This window comes from Geotrypetes seraphini, chromosome 1 (assembly GCF_902459505.1).
Source record: "Geotrypetes seraphini chromosome 1, aGeoSer1.1, whole genome shotgun sequence".
NCBI lineage: Eukaryota > Metazoa > Chordata > Amphibia > Gymnophiona > Dermophiidae > Geotrypetes > Geotrypetes seraphini.
The window spans coordinates 298,974,166-298,989,142 of record NC_047084.1 but is presented as its reverse complement, the minus strand read 5'-3'; the positions used below and the strand labels follow the sequence as shown (position 1 = coordinate 298,989,142).

Sequence of the window (14,977 nt, the reverse complement as noted above, 5' to 3'; positions counted from 1 at the left end):
GACACAGTAAAGTTAGAAGTGGCACAGTGGTGTATGGAGTTGGTTTGAATGTTGAAAACGGGCATTACTATTTCCAGCTTCTGCAATGATGGGAAATATTTTTCGTCAACAGTATTTCACCAATAGTGAGTGTTGACAGTGTTTTGCTGAGCAAAGCTGGAAGCAGTCGCTACATTTCACGTGGCAGTTTTTTCATTAAGAGAACAATTGTATGAGCAATAATACCAAAAAAAATTGTATGAGAGCAGAGATATATGAAACATGGACCCAGTTAATATAAAGCAGTGGTCTCAAACTCGCGGCCCGGGAGCCACATATGGCCTCCAGGTACGATTTTGAGGCCCTCGGTTTGTTTATCATAATCACAAAAATAAAATAAGTTTCTTGATCATATGTCTCTTTAGCTATAAATTGCAATATTATTAAGACAGCCAAAAGGAAAGATTTATAAACTATAAAGAGTTTTACCTCATGCAAAATTGTCATTTCTTTAATAAGACATTAACTATTTTTTCTGAGGCCCTCCCAAGTACCTACAAATCCAAAATGTGGTCCTGCAAAGAGTTTGAGACCACTGATATAACGTGTACTTGAAAAAAAATCAAGTCATGATTTAAAAATAAGATTCTATTTATGCAGAAATATGTGACATATTGGGATGTGTGGACATAACCAGTTATCTTTTTAGAGATCTGTCATAATGCTTTTGTGTATTGTCTAAATGCAAGATAAGTCAAAAGCTGACTCATCTTGCATTTAGACCAGCCACACTACTGCCCTCAGGCAGCAGGTGAGCTGTCCAAGATTTGCGCTTAACTTATTTACAGTATAGCTAATATAGCATAAAATGTGCTCTTTCTAGGTTCTCAGAATATAGGGCTAATCTATTTTTGAAATCCCTTAATATTATTACACCCTTCTGTAATTTTAGCGATCCTCAAAAACACCACTTAGTGTTCAATAAAATTTCATTACACTAAGCTTTATGTGTTAAATCATCACAGGATCAAAATTTATTAAGTATATCTAAATAAATAATTTTAAATATTTCTTAAATAGTTTTTGCTAGCTAAATGTTAGATAAGTAGTCTTTTTCTCATTTCTCCAACATATTTCATTTATATAGTATAGTATGTATTAGCTGTTACTTAGCTTTTTCTTGTGGTCTGAATCAGAGACATGAAATTCACCGACTTGTTTCTCTTTCTCAAGGTGAAGTCCCTCATAATCTAGTCACCTTCCTCATAGACCACTTTCTCCAAGGTTCTCTGCATGCACTGTACACAAACATGATCTTCAACACATCTTAATGCAGTACTAAGACAATACACCAAAAGCATTATGACTGATCTCTATTAAAAGATGACTGGCTTTGTCCACACATCCCAATATTTCACAAAGGTAGGATTGAGTCTGTCAGTTCAATTATAGTCATCCAGTAACTGCACTGCATATGTTATAAAGCAAAACAAATATTTATTCTGGAGTTGAGGCATGAAAAGGCAGTCTCATGCTGATGTATAGTGGATTTTTTTTTGGTTTGATATTTTGCAGAAGTTCCTACTAGTGTGTTTGGTGACAAATTGCGAGAGCAGGTAGAAGAACGTCTGGCTTTTTATGAAACTGGAGAGGCACCTCGGAAGAATATAGATGTCATGAAGGAGGCCTTGGTGGAGGTAAAAAAAAACCCCAAAAACCTTTGCCTTGGGTGGCCTGCTGTGGTATGCTAGAATTCTCAAGTGACTTATACTACTAATGTTTGAAAATGCTTACTGTAGTTTTTTAGGCTCTTCCTTTTTTATTTATTTATTTGCTTATTGAAATCATAACTTTATACAGTAGCTATTTAGGTTTCTTTATGGTTGGGTTTTATTTCTCCCTATGAGGCTTGGTGAGCCCCTCTTTATTCTAGCACTATGATCTGTTGTTAAGAACTATTAAAGGGTTTCCATATTTTTATCATCCCACCTCCTAATCATTTGTTGAAGTTGTATAGCTTGTCTGTCTGCTGGGCTGTTGGAAATGATGTACATCTTACTCCTGACAAGAATGCTGGAGGTAAAAACTGATTTAATGAGGCTGATCCAACAGATGTCTGGCACTTTGAGTTTAGGTTTATATCTGGAACAAAGAAATTATTTGCACTTGCTTGTCTGTTAACCTTATGTTAAAGTGCCTGGGGCCTTCCCTCAGTGTTTGGATTGGGAGAGGATGTTAATTCCTGCCCATAACAGCAGGGATATACTGACTATGGGCTAGATTCACGAACCTGCCCGATCCAGGCAGGTCCGATGCATTATTAAAACAAAAATATGTAGATGGGGGTGATCGGAGGAACGCCCTCATCTGCCTACCTGGATCGCTGGTGTGCGATCTCCACGCATGCACAGACCATCTGCTTTCCCTGCAGATGGTCTGTGCATGTGTTGTGTCTGTCTTGGTTTTTTAAATTTTTTTTGGGCCCGACTCTCCTGCTCCTGTTATTCCTGGCGGCAGCAGCCTCTTCCCATGCCCTGCTCTCTGCGCCTTCCCTGCAGTGCGAGCCCACGGGTTTAAAGCGGGGCTGCACTGTGGCGTGCAACCCCGCTTTAAACCCGCAGGCTCGCACTGCAGGGAAGGCAGCAGGGATTAGTCTGGGCGGCAAGAGGAGCTAAATTTTAAAGTTGCGTCCCCACTGCAGCCCATTCCAGCTTCGTTTGTCAGGGAGCCAACAGGCACTGCTCTCTCTCTCTCTCCCCCCCTCCCCACCTGGCCCCAGGGATTCTGCAGCCCCTGAAACAGTAAAGGCAACGAGATTGGGGCAGCAGAGAGCAGGAAATAGAGCTGGAGAGTGGGAAAAGAAGGTTTGGGACTGGTCCCCAGCAGTTGCTTCTTGAGTTGATCGGCCAGCCCAGTCGGATCATGAATTTTATGTTGTGAATCGCGTCCCTGCTTACTTTGCATATGTTTCTCCTCATTTGCATGCATGAATTCAAAGCGGATTGCTAGAAAGTATAGTGAATGGGGCTCGAGGGAAATCTGGTTGCAAAGGGATCACAAACTGATCAGTACACAATCGGTTTGCTTTGTGAATCTAGCCCTAAATTCCCTGGCACTGAGGCACCACCTCTGTAATATTATAGTACTGATATATGAAATGTGCATTGCAGCACATGTTCTCTTGAAAACAAGTTAATTGCCAGAATATTAATGTTTTCCAATGGTAACTTCAATTTCAGGCAACTGAGGTGGCAGCAGAAATCAAGAGGAAGCTAGCAAAGAAAGAGAGAAAGAGAATGAAACAAGAGAAAAGAAAGCAGGAGGCTCTGGCTGCTGCTGCTGCTTCGGGAGATGAGACAATGGAAGAACCTGCTCCCAAAAAAGCCAGAAAGGCTATAGAGGTAAATACAACTATTTTAGACTTTGATGGTGAAAACTGATCTGTAGCTGTAGATAACTCACTCAGAAATAGAGAATGACATGGGGGAAAAATTTGTCCCTGTTGGAAGAGGCCTCTGAAGATTTTTTGTCATCTCCGCAGCTGGCTTCTTCAGGTAAAACCACTGCCATGTTGAAAAATCTTAAAATACCTGCTCAGAGTCCCTCCTTAATGTAATGCCTGGTTTTGCAAAACAGGAAGTTACATCAAAGAGGGACTTGTCAGCTGAAGGAAGGTCTCAGAGTAGGCCTCTGAAGACTTTTCAGCATGGCGTGGCTGACTCATTCGGGTAAGGTAGCCACGAGGGGAGCTAGTAAGGAGATGCTGAGCTGTGGGGAGAGGGAGTGTTGCCACGCTGACCCTGGTGCAATTGTTTTTTTGCTGTGGGAATAAGGCAGTTTACTGCTCCTGTGGGGCGGTAGAAAGCTGCCGTCCTGTTCCTGCCGTAAACCGACTGCATTTTTCCCGTTCCTGTGGACCAACAGCAGTTGGGCCGTAACTAGGGTTGCATGTTTGTTGGGTTCTGGAGAGAATACACATGTGCCTCCAGCCCAGGGCAGGCTATTTAAAAATAGGGGAAATCACTGGGTAGATGTGAATGCCACTTCATGTTACTAATTGAGCTGGAAACATACAGAAGCAGAAAGGAAATTGTTGGTCCAAAAATAAATGTTGAAAATGAAGGGGGAATTGTTTCTAGCCTGTCTTGTGTTTTTATCTGGAGAAGGGGAGGGGGGTAGTTTGGAGCAGTTCTCAAACTTCTTGATTTGGAAAAACTGAGCCTCTTCTCCCTTGAAAAGAGAAGACTGAGAGGAGACATGATCGAAACATTCAAAATACTGAAGGGAATAGACTTAGCAGATAAAGACAGACTGTTCATACTCTCCAAGGTAGGGAGAACAAGAGGGCACTCTCTAAAGTTGAAAGGGGATAGATTCCGTACAAACGTAAGGAAGTTCTTCTTCACCCAGAGAGTGGTGGAGAGCTGGAACGCTCTTCCGGAGGCTGTCGTAGGGGAAAACACCCTCCAGGGTTTCAAGACTAAGCTGGACAAGTTCCTGCTAAACTGGGATGTGCACAGATGAGGCTGGACTCATTTAGAGCACCGGTCTGACCTAGCAGCGGCAACTCTTATGTTCTTATGAAACATGGTATCAGGCCATTGAGGTTCATGGATAACAGATTTTCAAAGGATGGATTTACAGATTAACACCAGAGCAACTATCAATTGCCAGTAAGTAATTGGTAGTATACATAGCAGTTATTAAAACTATGTTGTTCTGTGACTAGGTTTCACAGTAGGATTTACAACCAAACAAAATGCATATCTATACTCATCAGGAACATGGAAGTATTAATATGAAAGTTGGGGGGAGGCTGCAGGGTGGGAAAGGGCTGTGAAATTATGCCTTGGAATGCAATCCAAGTACCTGGCAGAATACCATACAATTGCAAGATTCCATACAGCCTCATCTTGGGATAAGCAGCAGGTCTACTTTACAGCTTTTACCTCCAAGAATTTGTCCATAAGAACATAAGAGTTGCCATACTGGGACAGACTGAAGGTCCATCAAACCATTCAACAGTGGCCAACCCAGGTCACCTGGCAAGATCTGAAGGAGAAAATTTTCTATTGCAATAGGTGTGTCATTCTGGATGATAGCTTGTGAGACTTTTTTAGAAGGAATCTACTCCAGGTTTTCGATTCATTCACCTGAGGGCTTTGCTGTCCCCTTCAGTTTTTCCTTATGCAGGCAAGCTGGAAGGAGTCTCTCTAATCTGCTCTGTACGCAGGATCTTCAAAAAGTTTCTGCAGTTTTTAAAAAAACATTTATTAAATATCTCAAAAGCAAATTACATCGCTTTTCCACATAATCACCCTGTTTTGCAATAACTTTTTCCCAGCATCTTACTAACTTCTTCAATGCCATCAGAAAAGAATATTTTTGGTTTTGTGTGAAAATATGAAAATGTAGAAACATTTTGAAGAACCCTCTTTTTTTTTTCATGGTTATAGGCAGTTTTTGGTGCTCCAGAGCTCCCCAGATTGAGGGGAAAGCTCTGTGTGAAAAAGCAGATTTGAGATTGCAGCTGACAAGCCAATCAAACTGTTGTGGAGCTCGGGGTCTGGACTCCTAGAAGCTTTGCTCGTCTACTGGGTCGCAGGGGCTTGAGCTTAGGCTGTTAGGTTCCCACAGGGGGCTCAGTGGGGCTCTTCAGGGTGTCGGCTGTGTTTCACCTCCCCCCTTTTGCATGTGGGGATTGAAGATTAGGCAGACTTCAGTCCCACTGGCAATCTGAAGATTTCAGGATTGGAGGACAGTTCCAGTGAGGGAGTGATTCTTCTCCATATCAGCTACTTTTACAGAGAGCTGAGGCAGGCTGCAGCATATCCACAGCACAGGTCATAGTGAGTAAGACTGTTAACGGCATATGGGCAAGATCGGAAGGGGGGTGGTGGTCTGCAAATCTGCTTTTGCAGGTTTCTGCCACTTCGTATAGGGTCCCTCCCTAAAATCTTTTTTTTTCTTCTTTCTGATAAAGCCATCTTAGATTTCCTGGTTTTTTTCCTTCCCCCCCCCCCCCCGAACTTTCCAGAACTTTCAAATCACCTCGTTTTGCCACAAAATTGGTAGGGAAAGAGTCCTAAAGCTCTTTTACCTTAATATATGTCAAATTTGCATTGGATGTGCCACCTGGCACATGAAGGGGGGGGGGGAGCTTTGAGTTTAGCCTTCCCTTTGGCCTATCTGCTGGGAGAAAACCTCTTCCAGAGCTGTGGAGCCCAAGAGACACAAGATGGAATCACCTAGAGCAGTCCTCCTTGAGGGCTGCAATCCAGTCGGGTTTTCAGGATTTCCCCAATGAATATGCATCGAAAGCAGTACATGCACATAGATCTCATATATATTCATTGGGGAAATCCTGAAACCATGACTGGATTGCAGCACTCATAAAAGGACTTTGAGATCCCTGACCTAGAGGGATTCAGCACTGCCTAGTACAGCATTCTCTTGAGTTTGTCACTCTGATGTGGAGAGCTTATTTGGATGGCAGCAAATCTGGAGGCGTGTGAGTGGGGGCTTGGGCTTCCAGGATCAGAAGCTGGCCAGGATCCAGACAGAGACTTATATGCCTTTTGCCATCGCAGAGTGAGCCCTTCCTGCTGGCATCCTGATGTGAAGTTTTAGTCATAGAGCATTGGGAGGCTCATTAAAGATAGCCAAGATGGTGGCTAGGCTGTATCCTTGGCACAGGTGTGTTAGCAGATGTTCGCTCAACCTAAGGTGGATTCCTTAGTAGTGCAAATGCTAAACACTTTCCTGCCAAGTGAGGGAGGTGTGGTATTAAAGAATATACAGGATCACAGAGTGGATTTGATTCTTAAGACAGTTCGAAGCGCTGGCCTTGGGAATCAAAGCATCTGCAGTGGCCTCTTTTGTGACACGAGCCTGTCATTCTCCTAACTCTGAGGTGGTAACTCTAGATAATATCTGGAGGGCCATTCAGAAGTTAGATGGAACATTAAGAAAATCTGCCCAGGAAACATCTTTAAGAGTGACTAAAGGTGACCTTCTCACTCAGTTGCTGGAAAATTTAAAACAAGAATATGCCTCAGATACTGTTCAAACTAAAAAGGAAATCATGGAACTTAAGGGTAATATTACATCTATAATTAAAGATATGATTCTACACCTGAAAATGGAAAAAATCAAACTTAAGAAGACTCGATCTCCGGGTTTTGAACTTTCCTAGAGCTGTGGAAGTATATCCCATAGAACTATTTTAAAATACCTTATAGAAGTATTAAAAAATTTCCCCTATACTAATTCCACCGTTAAACAAGTTTCATCAAAACTTCAGCCTGAATAGATCCAGGCCCAGGAGACAGAGGTTATTTCTCAGGATATATCAGCTATTTTGGAAGACTTATTGTCAGAAGTTTCAACTCAAGCAACACTCTTACTATCTTGTCTTCGATCTAAATGCAGTGATGAGATTGTTTTTCCGTAATGTTCAACTTTCATTTTGTGATAAAAAAAAATCTGGATTTACCCGGATGTTACCAAAGCTACTCAGAATAGAAGAAAAAAGATTCTTGGCACTGAGAGAGGAAACTCAGGCTTTAGGAGCATCATACTTACTGGCATACCCTTGTAAATAAGATATCTGGGCGTTAAATATGTTTTTATTGATCCAAGTTATCTCAGGGCCTTCATAGATATTAAGAAGATCTCCAGTGGTGGTGTTTCAGCTAAAAATGTATGATTAAGGAATGATAGGTGGTTTATTTTCAGTTTAATGCCTTTTCTTTAATTTTTCATTTTTTTTATGAATCTCCTTTTATTTCTTTGTTTCTTGCCCCTCTAGTTTTTGCCTTTAATTGGTGATCTAAGGAAGAGTAAGGACTTTTCTTTTTTTACTTTGTTCTCTTAATTGAGGATAAGATAATTGTTTATTGTTGCTCTCTGTTTTTCTTGAACAAGTTGTAAATACTTGTATAATTTTCAAAAACTATAAATAAAAGGGAAAAAATACTTTCAGAACAAAATAGGAGAAACTATTACTGTGTAACTTCATGGCATGTCCCTAGTCTTTGTACTTTTTGAAAAAGTAAACCTGTTCCACATCACCCAGGATTTTGTAGATCTCTAAGGTATCCTGTCTTAACTGTTTCTTTTCTCTAAGCCAAGGAGCCTTAACTGCTTTAGCCTTTGTTTGAGTTGTTTCTTCCAGTTGATCATTTTGGTCACCTTTCTCTGTACTTTTAATTGTAATGTTTTGTTTGTTGAGATACGACAACAGAATTGCACAGAATAGTCAAGGTGTGGTATCACCATGATTATTCTTTGTTTTATTCTCTCTTCCTTTCATAATATTTTGGTTGCCTTTTTGGTTGCCATTGCACACAGAGCAGAAGATTCAACATATTGTCTACAGTGGCACCTAGATCTCTCTTCCTGGGTGGTGGTACCTAATGTGTATCTACAATTTGGATTATTCTTCCCAATGTGTATCACTTGCACTTGTTTCCATTAACATAGTAACATGGTCCATCCAGTCTGCCCAACCTGATTCAATTTAAATTTTTTAAATTTTTTCTTCTTAGCTATTTCTGGGCAAGAATCCAAAGTTCTACCCGGTACTGTGCTTGGGTTCTAACTGCCGAAATCTCCGTCAAAACCTATTCCAGCCCATCTACACCCTCCCAGCCATTGAAGCCCTCCCAGCCCATCCTCCACCAAATGGCCATATACAGACACAGACCGTGCAAGTCTGCCCAGTACTGGCCTTGGTTCAAGTTTTAATATTATTTTCTGATTCTAGATCCTCTATTCATCCCACGCTTCTTTGAACTCAGTCACAGTTTTACTCTCCACCACCTCTCTCGGGAGCGCATTCCAGGCATCCACCACCCTCTCCGTAAAGTAGAACTTCCTAACATTGCTCTTAAATCTACCACCCCTCAATCTCAAATTATGTCCTCTGGTTTTACCATTTTCCTTTCTCTGGAAAATACGTTAATACCCTTCAAGTATTTGAACGTCTGAATCATATCTACCCTGTCTCTCCTTTCCTCTAGGGTGATCTATGAGATTAGGAAGCCAGTTTGTGGAAGTATTTATCTCATGATGTCTTGATTTTCATTTACATTGATCCCCTTTCTATTTTGCTGGGAAAATTGTGAACCTGAAGGATTTGCAGTTTTTGCTCTTGCTTCTTTGGGTTTCCAGTATCATGAGATTCATGATGAGAGCATTCCCTAGTTTATAATGCATTGCCTAGGCCGACTGTTACAGGGCAGCCCTTAGCTAAGATTTCTGAGCCCTGGCTTCCTGAGGAGTTTTAGTGCCATGCCAGCAAGTGTTAGTATAACGTAATAGCTGGGAGTCCCCAGGAGTTTTGAATGCTGTAGCAGCAGTGCCAGTTGTTTCCATGTGGAAGGAAAACCAGATCCTGGACCAGGCTGTAGCAGCATTGCTGTAAATACCGTATTTTCACGTATATAACGCGCATACGTATATAATATGCGTATAGTGCGCGGGTCCAAACCATTTGTGTAAAAAAAATTTTATATAGCACGCACATGCGTATGCCGCACATGCTGCTATAATCTCCTCCCGCCACTCCCGCTTACTCCCTCTTCTGGCCTGCGAACCGGCATCCTCCCCCCCCCCCCCGCTCACATCACCCCCCCTCCCCCGCGATCCTACATCCCCCCCAGCACCGCAAAGACATCAGTCGCTTAGCCGATTGGGCACCGGCACCAGAACCAATGCACAGGATGTGCCAGTGCCCGAAGATCCTCCATCGTTGTGCTGGGCTGGGCGGTGCGAGGGAGATCCTCCCTGTGCCGGGCTGGACAGAGCGAGACCAGAATGCTTTGAGCATGCGCAAATGCTCAAAGCCCAGTCCAGCATGGCACAGGGAAGAAGGAGGATCTCCCTCGCACCGCCTAGCCCAGCCCAACAAGGGAGGATCTTCTGGCACTGGCACGTCCTGTGCATTGGTGCTGGTGCCGGTGCTCAATCGGGTAAGCGACCGATGTCTTTGCGGTGCTGAGGGGGATGTAGGATCGCGGGGGAGGGGGGTGACGTGAGTGGGGGGGGGAGGGTGCCGGTTTGCAGGGGGGATGCCAGATTACACTGGAAAAAAAAATTTGTATAACGCGCTCACACATATAATGCGCATGGTTATACTCGGTTTATAAAATCGTGTATAAAGCACGCGTTATATGTGTGAAAATACGGTAACTGTTGACCACCTTTTTTTTTTTTAAAGTTTCACAGGTTGATCTGAGAACATAGAAATATTTTTCCTGGCATCTTGCTTTAGATATAAGTAATCTTAGTTTCTCCTTTTATTTTCTTCTCCTCATCTCCCCCCCCCCTCCCCCTCAAAACCTTTTTTTTTTTTTTTCAGGTCGGTGATGAAACAGAACCAAAGAAGAGAAAGAAACATCATGTGGAAGAAGAGGAGGTGGTTGAAGAGAATGGAGTAGCAGAGGTGGCAGAACCAAAAAAGAAGAAAAAGAAAAAGAAACATGTGGAGGAAGATGAGGCTGAAGAGCATTCCGGGACAAACATTGTCCCAGAAGATACAGCACAGCCTAAGAAAAAGAAGAAAAAAGTCAAATAAGAGGACAATGCTGATTGATAAGAGAAACTTTTATTTTTGCCCTGTAAATTTGTAAATATATTCCAGTCACTGAAAGAGAATAAAAGTTTGTTGGTTTTTTTTTATAAACTGCCATAGTTTGCTTTTCCTAACAAGTGAAAGATTTTGAGTTATATATCTGCTATTTGTAAGAAATAAGTATGGCACTACATGTAGATTGGATAGGCAGAGTGCATAAATGGAAAGGTGTGGATGTTGAAAATCTAAAATTGCTAGAACGCAAACTTTTTAAATTTCTTAGTTGTAAAATTTATATAAATAAAATAATTTTTAAAAAAAAGTAATTCTGATTATCCCTTAGTATTAGTACTAGAATTCCAGTGTATTAATGTAATTTCAGATTGTAAGTGTTCACACCTTTGCATGGAATAAAGAATTGGGGGCTGACTTAAATGGGGCAGTGGGTTTCCTCTACAGCAACATGTTGCATGAATTATGTTAAAAGTCCTCAAAACCCTAGAGCCAGACACTAAATACAAAAAAACGCACTAAAAAAAGCTTCTGATATATGTGTAGAAATATCCAGCTTTGCAGAGCATTACATATAAATAAAATAAAGTGGAGAAAAAAGACCTCAGCACATAGGCATCCTAAAAAGCAACTATGTACAACAAAGAGGAGCCATTCAAAAAAATTGATCATAGGTTAAAAAAAACTCCAGTGTCTCTCCAGACCAGCACAGCTCACTGATGGGTAATAGCTCACCATGACCAGTAGGTGGAGACTGAGACACAGACTTTTGGCTCTCAGACTCCAGCAGGTGGTGGTAAGCTGTTGCAGTCTTCCCTGGTTTAGTGTAGGCTGTTGGAATTTGTTTAGTGGCCTTCTGGTCCCTTTCTCTGGTGCCGGACTGAGCTTGGGGGATCTTTTCTAGGGTCTGTCTGACTTCAGGGGCATCACTTTCAACAGGTCAAGTCCCTCCACCTCCTTGAAATTATTTTCTGTAGAGGTGCCTCAGCTATAATAAGCCTTGCCACCGATACTGGCAAAGCATATGGCTTAGAGAGCCAGTGGAGTCTTAAAAAAAAAAAAAATCCTGAGGCAGTGCTGGTCTGGAGGGAAGCCTTCAATTATCCCAGGACAAGCAGGCAGCATATTCTTAACACATGGGTGACGTCACCGACGGAGCCCTCGGTACGGACCTTTTTAACTAGAAGTTTCTAGTTGGCCGCACCGCGCGTGCGCGAGTGCCTTCCCGCCCGACGGAGGAGTGCGTGGTCCCCAGTTTCTTCGTTTCCGCGGAGCGAAGAAGACGCGTGTATTTTTTCAACGGCCGTTGAAATCACTTTTTGCCTTCCCGCTCGCGCTTTTGTTCTAAATTTTTCTCCCTCTACCTTCGGGTTTCCTTTTTATTTGAATTGCAAAAAAAAAAAAAAAAAAAAAAAACTTTGATTTTTTCCTGTTTCTTTCGTTTTTGCCCCGGCGGGGCCTGTTGCCATTATACAGGCCTCGGACTTCGATTTTGCGGAGGCTATCTTCCCCTTCATGCCCCCGCAGGTCGGTTTTAAGAAGTGCCAGCGGTGTGCACGCCCGATCTCCGTATCTGACCCACACAATTGGTGTTTGCAGTGCCTGGGTCCGGAGCATCGGCCGGACTCCTGCACCCGCTGTGCCACTTTGCAAAAACGAACTCTTAAAAACTGAAGAATCCAGCAAACCCTTCTCTTCGGCACCGAGTCGGCGATGGATTCCTCACCTTCAACGGCGGTACCGCAAAAATCGGCACCGTCAAGCTCGACACCGACCAACCCCGCATCGGCGCCACTGGCGCCAGGTAAGCCGGCTAAGAAGCCTTCCTCTTCCCTCGAGCGCCCTCCTGCTACGGTGGCGACACCGTCCCTACCGGCATCGCACCGGTCCCGTAAACGCTCCGCCCCGATATCGGTGAGTGCCTCGTCATCGGCCTCCTCATCGCCGGGGCGTGGAGCGGCATCCAAGGAACCGAAGAAAAAGAAAGCGGTTCCGATGCCACCCCTAGATGACCGTATCTCGGCCATTCTACAAACTCAGCTTCAGGAGCAGTTGAAGAAACAACTTGAACAACTGCTACCCTCTATCCTGGCACCGCTCCTTCCGGTACCAGACCGGCCCGAGCCCCGCACCGAGCCCCCGGTGTCCACTCCTTCGGTACCGGTAAACACCTCGATGCCGATCCTTTCGGCCCAACAACTTCATGATGATCCAGTGGTTCATTCTCAACCCACAGTGGATCCTCCTCGGCACCAGGCGGTACGGCACTCTTCTCGGGACCGAGAACGACGCCGATCGTCCTCCCCTGGTACCGTTTCGGTGCGCTCTGGTAAATCTTTGTCCAAGACTCGCCACACCGCACCCTCCACCCCGGTGTCCCGACATGCACCAGAGGTCAGGGATCCTGATTTATGGGAGGAGACTCCTCTCGGTACCGAGGAGGATCCCTCCTCATCTGATGAGGAACCATCGGCACCTGATGCCACCTCTAAACCTGAACAGTCCTCTTTTTCTAAATTTCTGAGGGAAATGTCTGCTGCTCTGTCCCTTCCCCTGGAATCTGACTCCAAAAAGTCCCAAGCCTTTTTAGAAGCCTTAGACTTTGAGCAACCTCCTAAGGAGCTCCTCAAGCTTCCCGTGCATGACATCCTACGGGAGACATTCTACAAAAACTTGGAAAATCCCCTCACGGTACCGGGAGCTCCCCGTAAACTGGACAACCTTTACCGTGTCATCCCTATTCCTGGATTCGACAAATCTCAATTGCCCCATGAGTCCCTTCTGGTGGAATCCACCTTAAAAAAGACTCAGGGCTCCAGTGTCTATGCCTCTACCCCTCCTGGCAGAGAAGGTAAGACCATGGACAAGTTTGGCAAGAGGCTTTACCAAAATGCCATGCTTGCCAACAGGGCAAACAACTATTCCTTCCATTTTTCCTTCTATCTCAAACACTTGGTCCAACAGCTGTCTGCCCTCCAGAAGTACCTACCTGAGCGCAAGGTCCCGCTATTCCAACAGCACATCTCTGGCCTTCTCCAAATGCGCAAGTATATGGTCCGCTCGATATACGACTCCTTCGAGCTCACCTCTCGGGCCTCTGCCATGGCTGTAGCCATGCGTCGCTTGGCCTGGCTCAGAGTCTCCGACCTGGACATCAACCACCAGGACCGTCTGGCCAACGCCCCCTGTCTCGGGGATGAGCTTTTTGGAGAGTCACTGGATTCCACCACCCAGAAACTCTCTGCCCATGAGACTAGGTGGGACACCCTGATCAAGCCGAAAAAGAAGGCACCGCCTACCCGACCTTATCGGCCACAAACATCTTATCAACGGAGGTTCTCAGCCAGGCCACTCAATCCGCCTCCCCAGCAATCTAGGCGGCCCCGTCAACAGCAACATCACGCTCAGGCTCGATCTCAGGCCTCTCAACCCTCTAAGCCTCCTCAGCCTACTAAACAAACTCAGCCCTTTTGACTCTTCTCTCCAGGGCATAGCCAGTCTTCCACCTTTGCTACCTCTTCCACAACCCATCGGAGGTCGTCTCACCATTTTCTCCAGCCGTTGGGAAATCATTACATCGGACCAGTGGGTCCTCAACATCATCCGCCACGGCTACTCTCTCAACTTCCAGACTCTACCTCCGGACAACCTTCCCGTAGAGTCTGCTTCAAACTCATCTCAAACCCCCCTCCTCCTGAGGGAGGTTCAATCCCTCCTCCTTCTCAATGCCATCGAAGAAGTACCTCCAGATCAAAGGGGGCAGGGATTCTACTCCCGCTACTTCCTGGTACCCAAAAAGACGGGAGACCTCCGTCCCATTCTCGATCTCAGGGACCTCAACAAGTGTCTGGTCAAGGAGAAGTTCAGAATGCTCTCCCTTGCCACGCTCTACCCTCTTCTTTCTCAACACGACTGGCTATGTTCCCTGGACCTCAAAGAGGCCTACACTCACATCTCCATCAATCAAAATTCTCGCCGCTACCTGCGGTTCCAGGTACTGCACCATCACTATCAGTACAAGGTGCTACCGTTCGGCCTCGCTTCCTCACCCAGGGTCTTCACCAAGTGCCTTATAGTGGTAGCGGCCTTCCTCAGGTCTCACAACCTCCAGGTGTTCCCCTATTTGGACGATTGGTTGGTGAAAGCACCTACGTCTCAACTTGTGCTACAGGCTACTCATCACACCATCTCTCTCCTCCACCTCCTGGGGTTCGAGATCAACTACCCCAAGTCGCATCTGCTTCCCACCCAGCGACTTCAATTCATTGGAGCAGTTCTGGACACCACACTAATGAGGGCTTTTCTCCCCTCCGATCGTCAGCGGACCCTGCTCCACCTCTGTCGTCAGGTGCTCATGCATCCCTCCATTCCTGCCCGACAGATGATGGTCCTCCTGGGTCACATGGCCTC

The 14,977-nt window shown here is 44.7% G+C and overlaps 1 protein-coding gene and 2 non-coding genes across 6 annotated transcripts in view; all 3 read left to right on the top strand.

Annotated features, from left to right (window-relative positions):
* The window catches only part of NOP56 (NOP56 ribonucleoprotein), a 51,215-nt gene extending 40,545 nt beyond the window's left edge, over positions 1 to 10,670 (top strand). For all 4 annotated transcript variants that reach the window (XM_033954346.1, XM_033954327.1, XM_033954336.1 and 1 more), the window contains 3 exons: positions 1,555 to 1,676; positions 3,219 to 3,380; positions 10,343 to 10,670. In XM_033954346.1, coding sequence (XP_033810237.1) covers positions 1,555 to 1,676; positions 3,219 to 3,380; positions 10,343 to 10,558 — 500 coding nt within the window. In that variant the 3' untranslated portion in view covers positions 10,559 to 10,670. The remainder of the gene's footprint in view (positions 1 to 1,554; positions 1,677 to 3,218; positions 3,381 to 10,342) is intronic.
* LOC117352829 lies at positions 81 to 154 on the top strand. The gene has a single exon (XR_004537881.1). It is a non-coding gene; the product is annotated as a small nucleolar RNA SNORD56 (small nucleolar RNA).
* On the top strand, positions 2,018 to 2,086 carry LOC117352828. The gene has a single exon (XR_004537880.1). It is a non-coding gene; the product is annotated as a small nucleolar RNA SNORD57 (small nucleolar RNA).
* Positions 10,671 to 14,977: the final 4,307 nt, after the last annotated feature.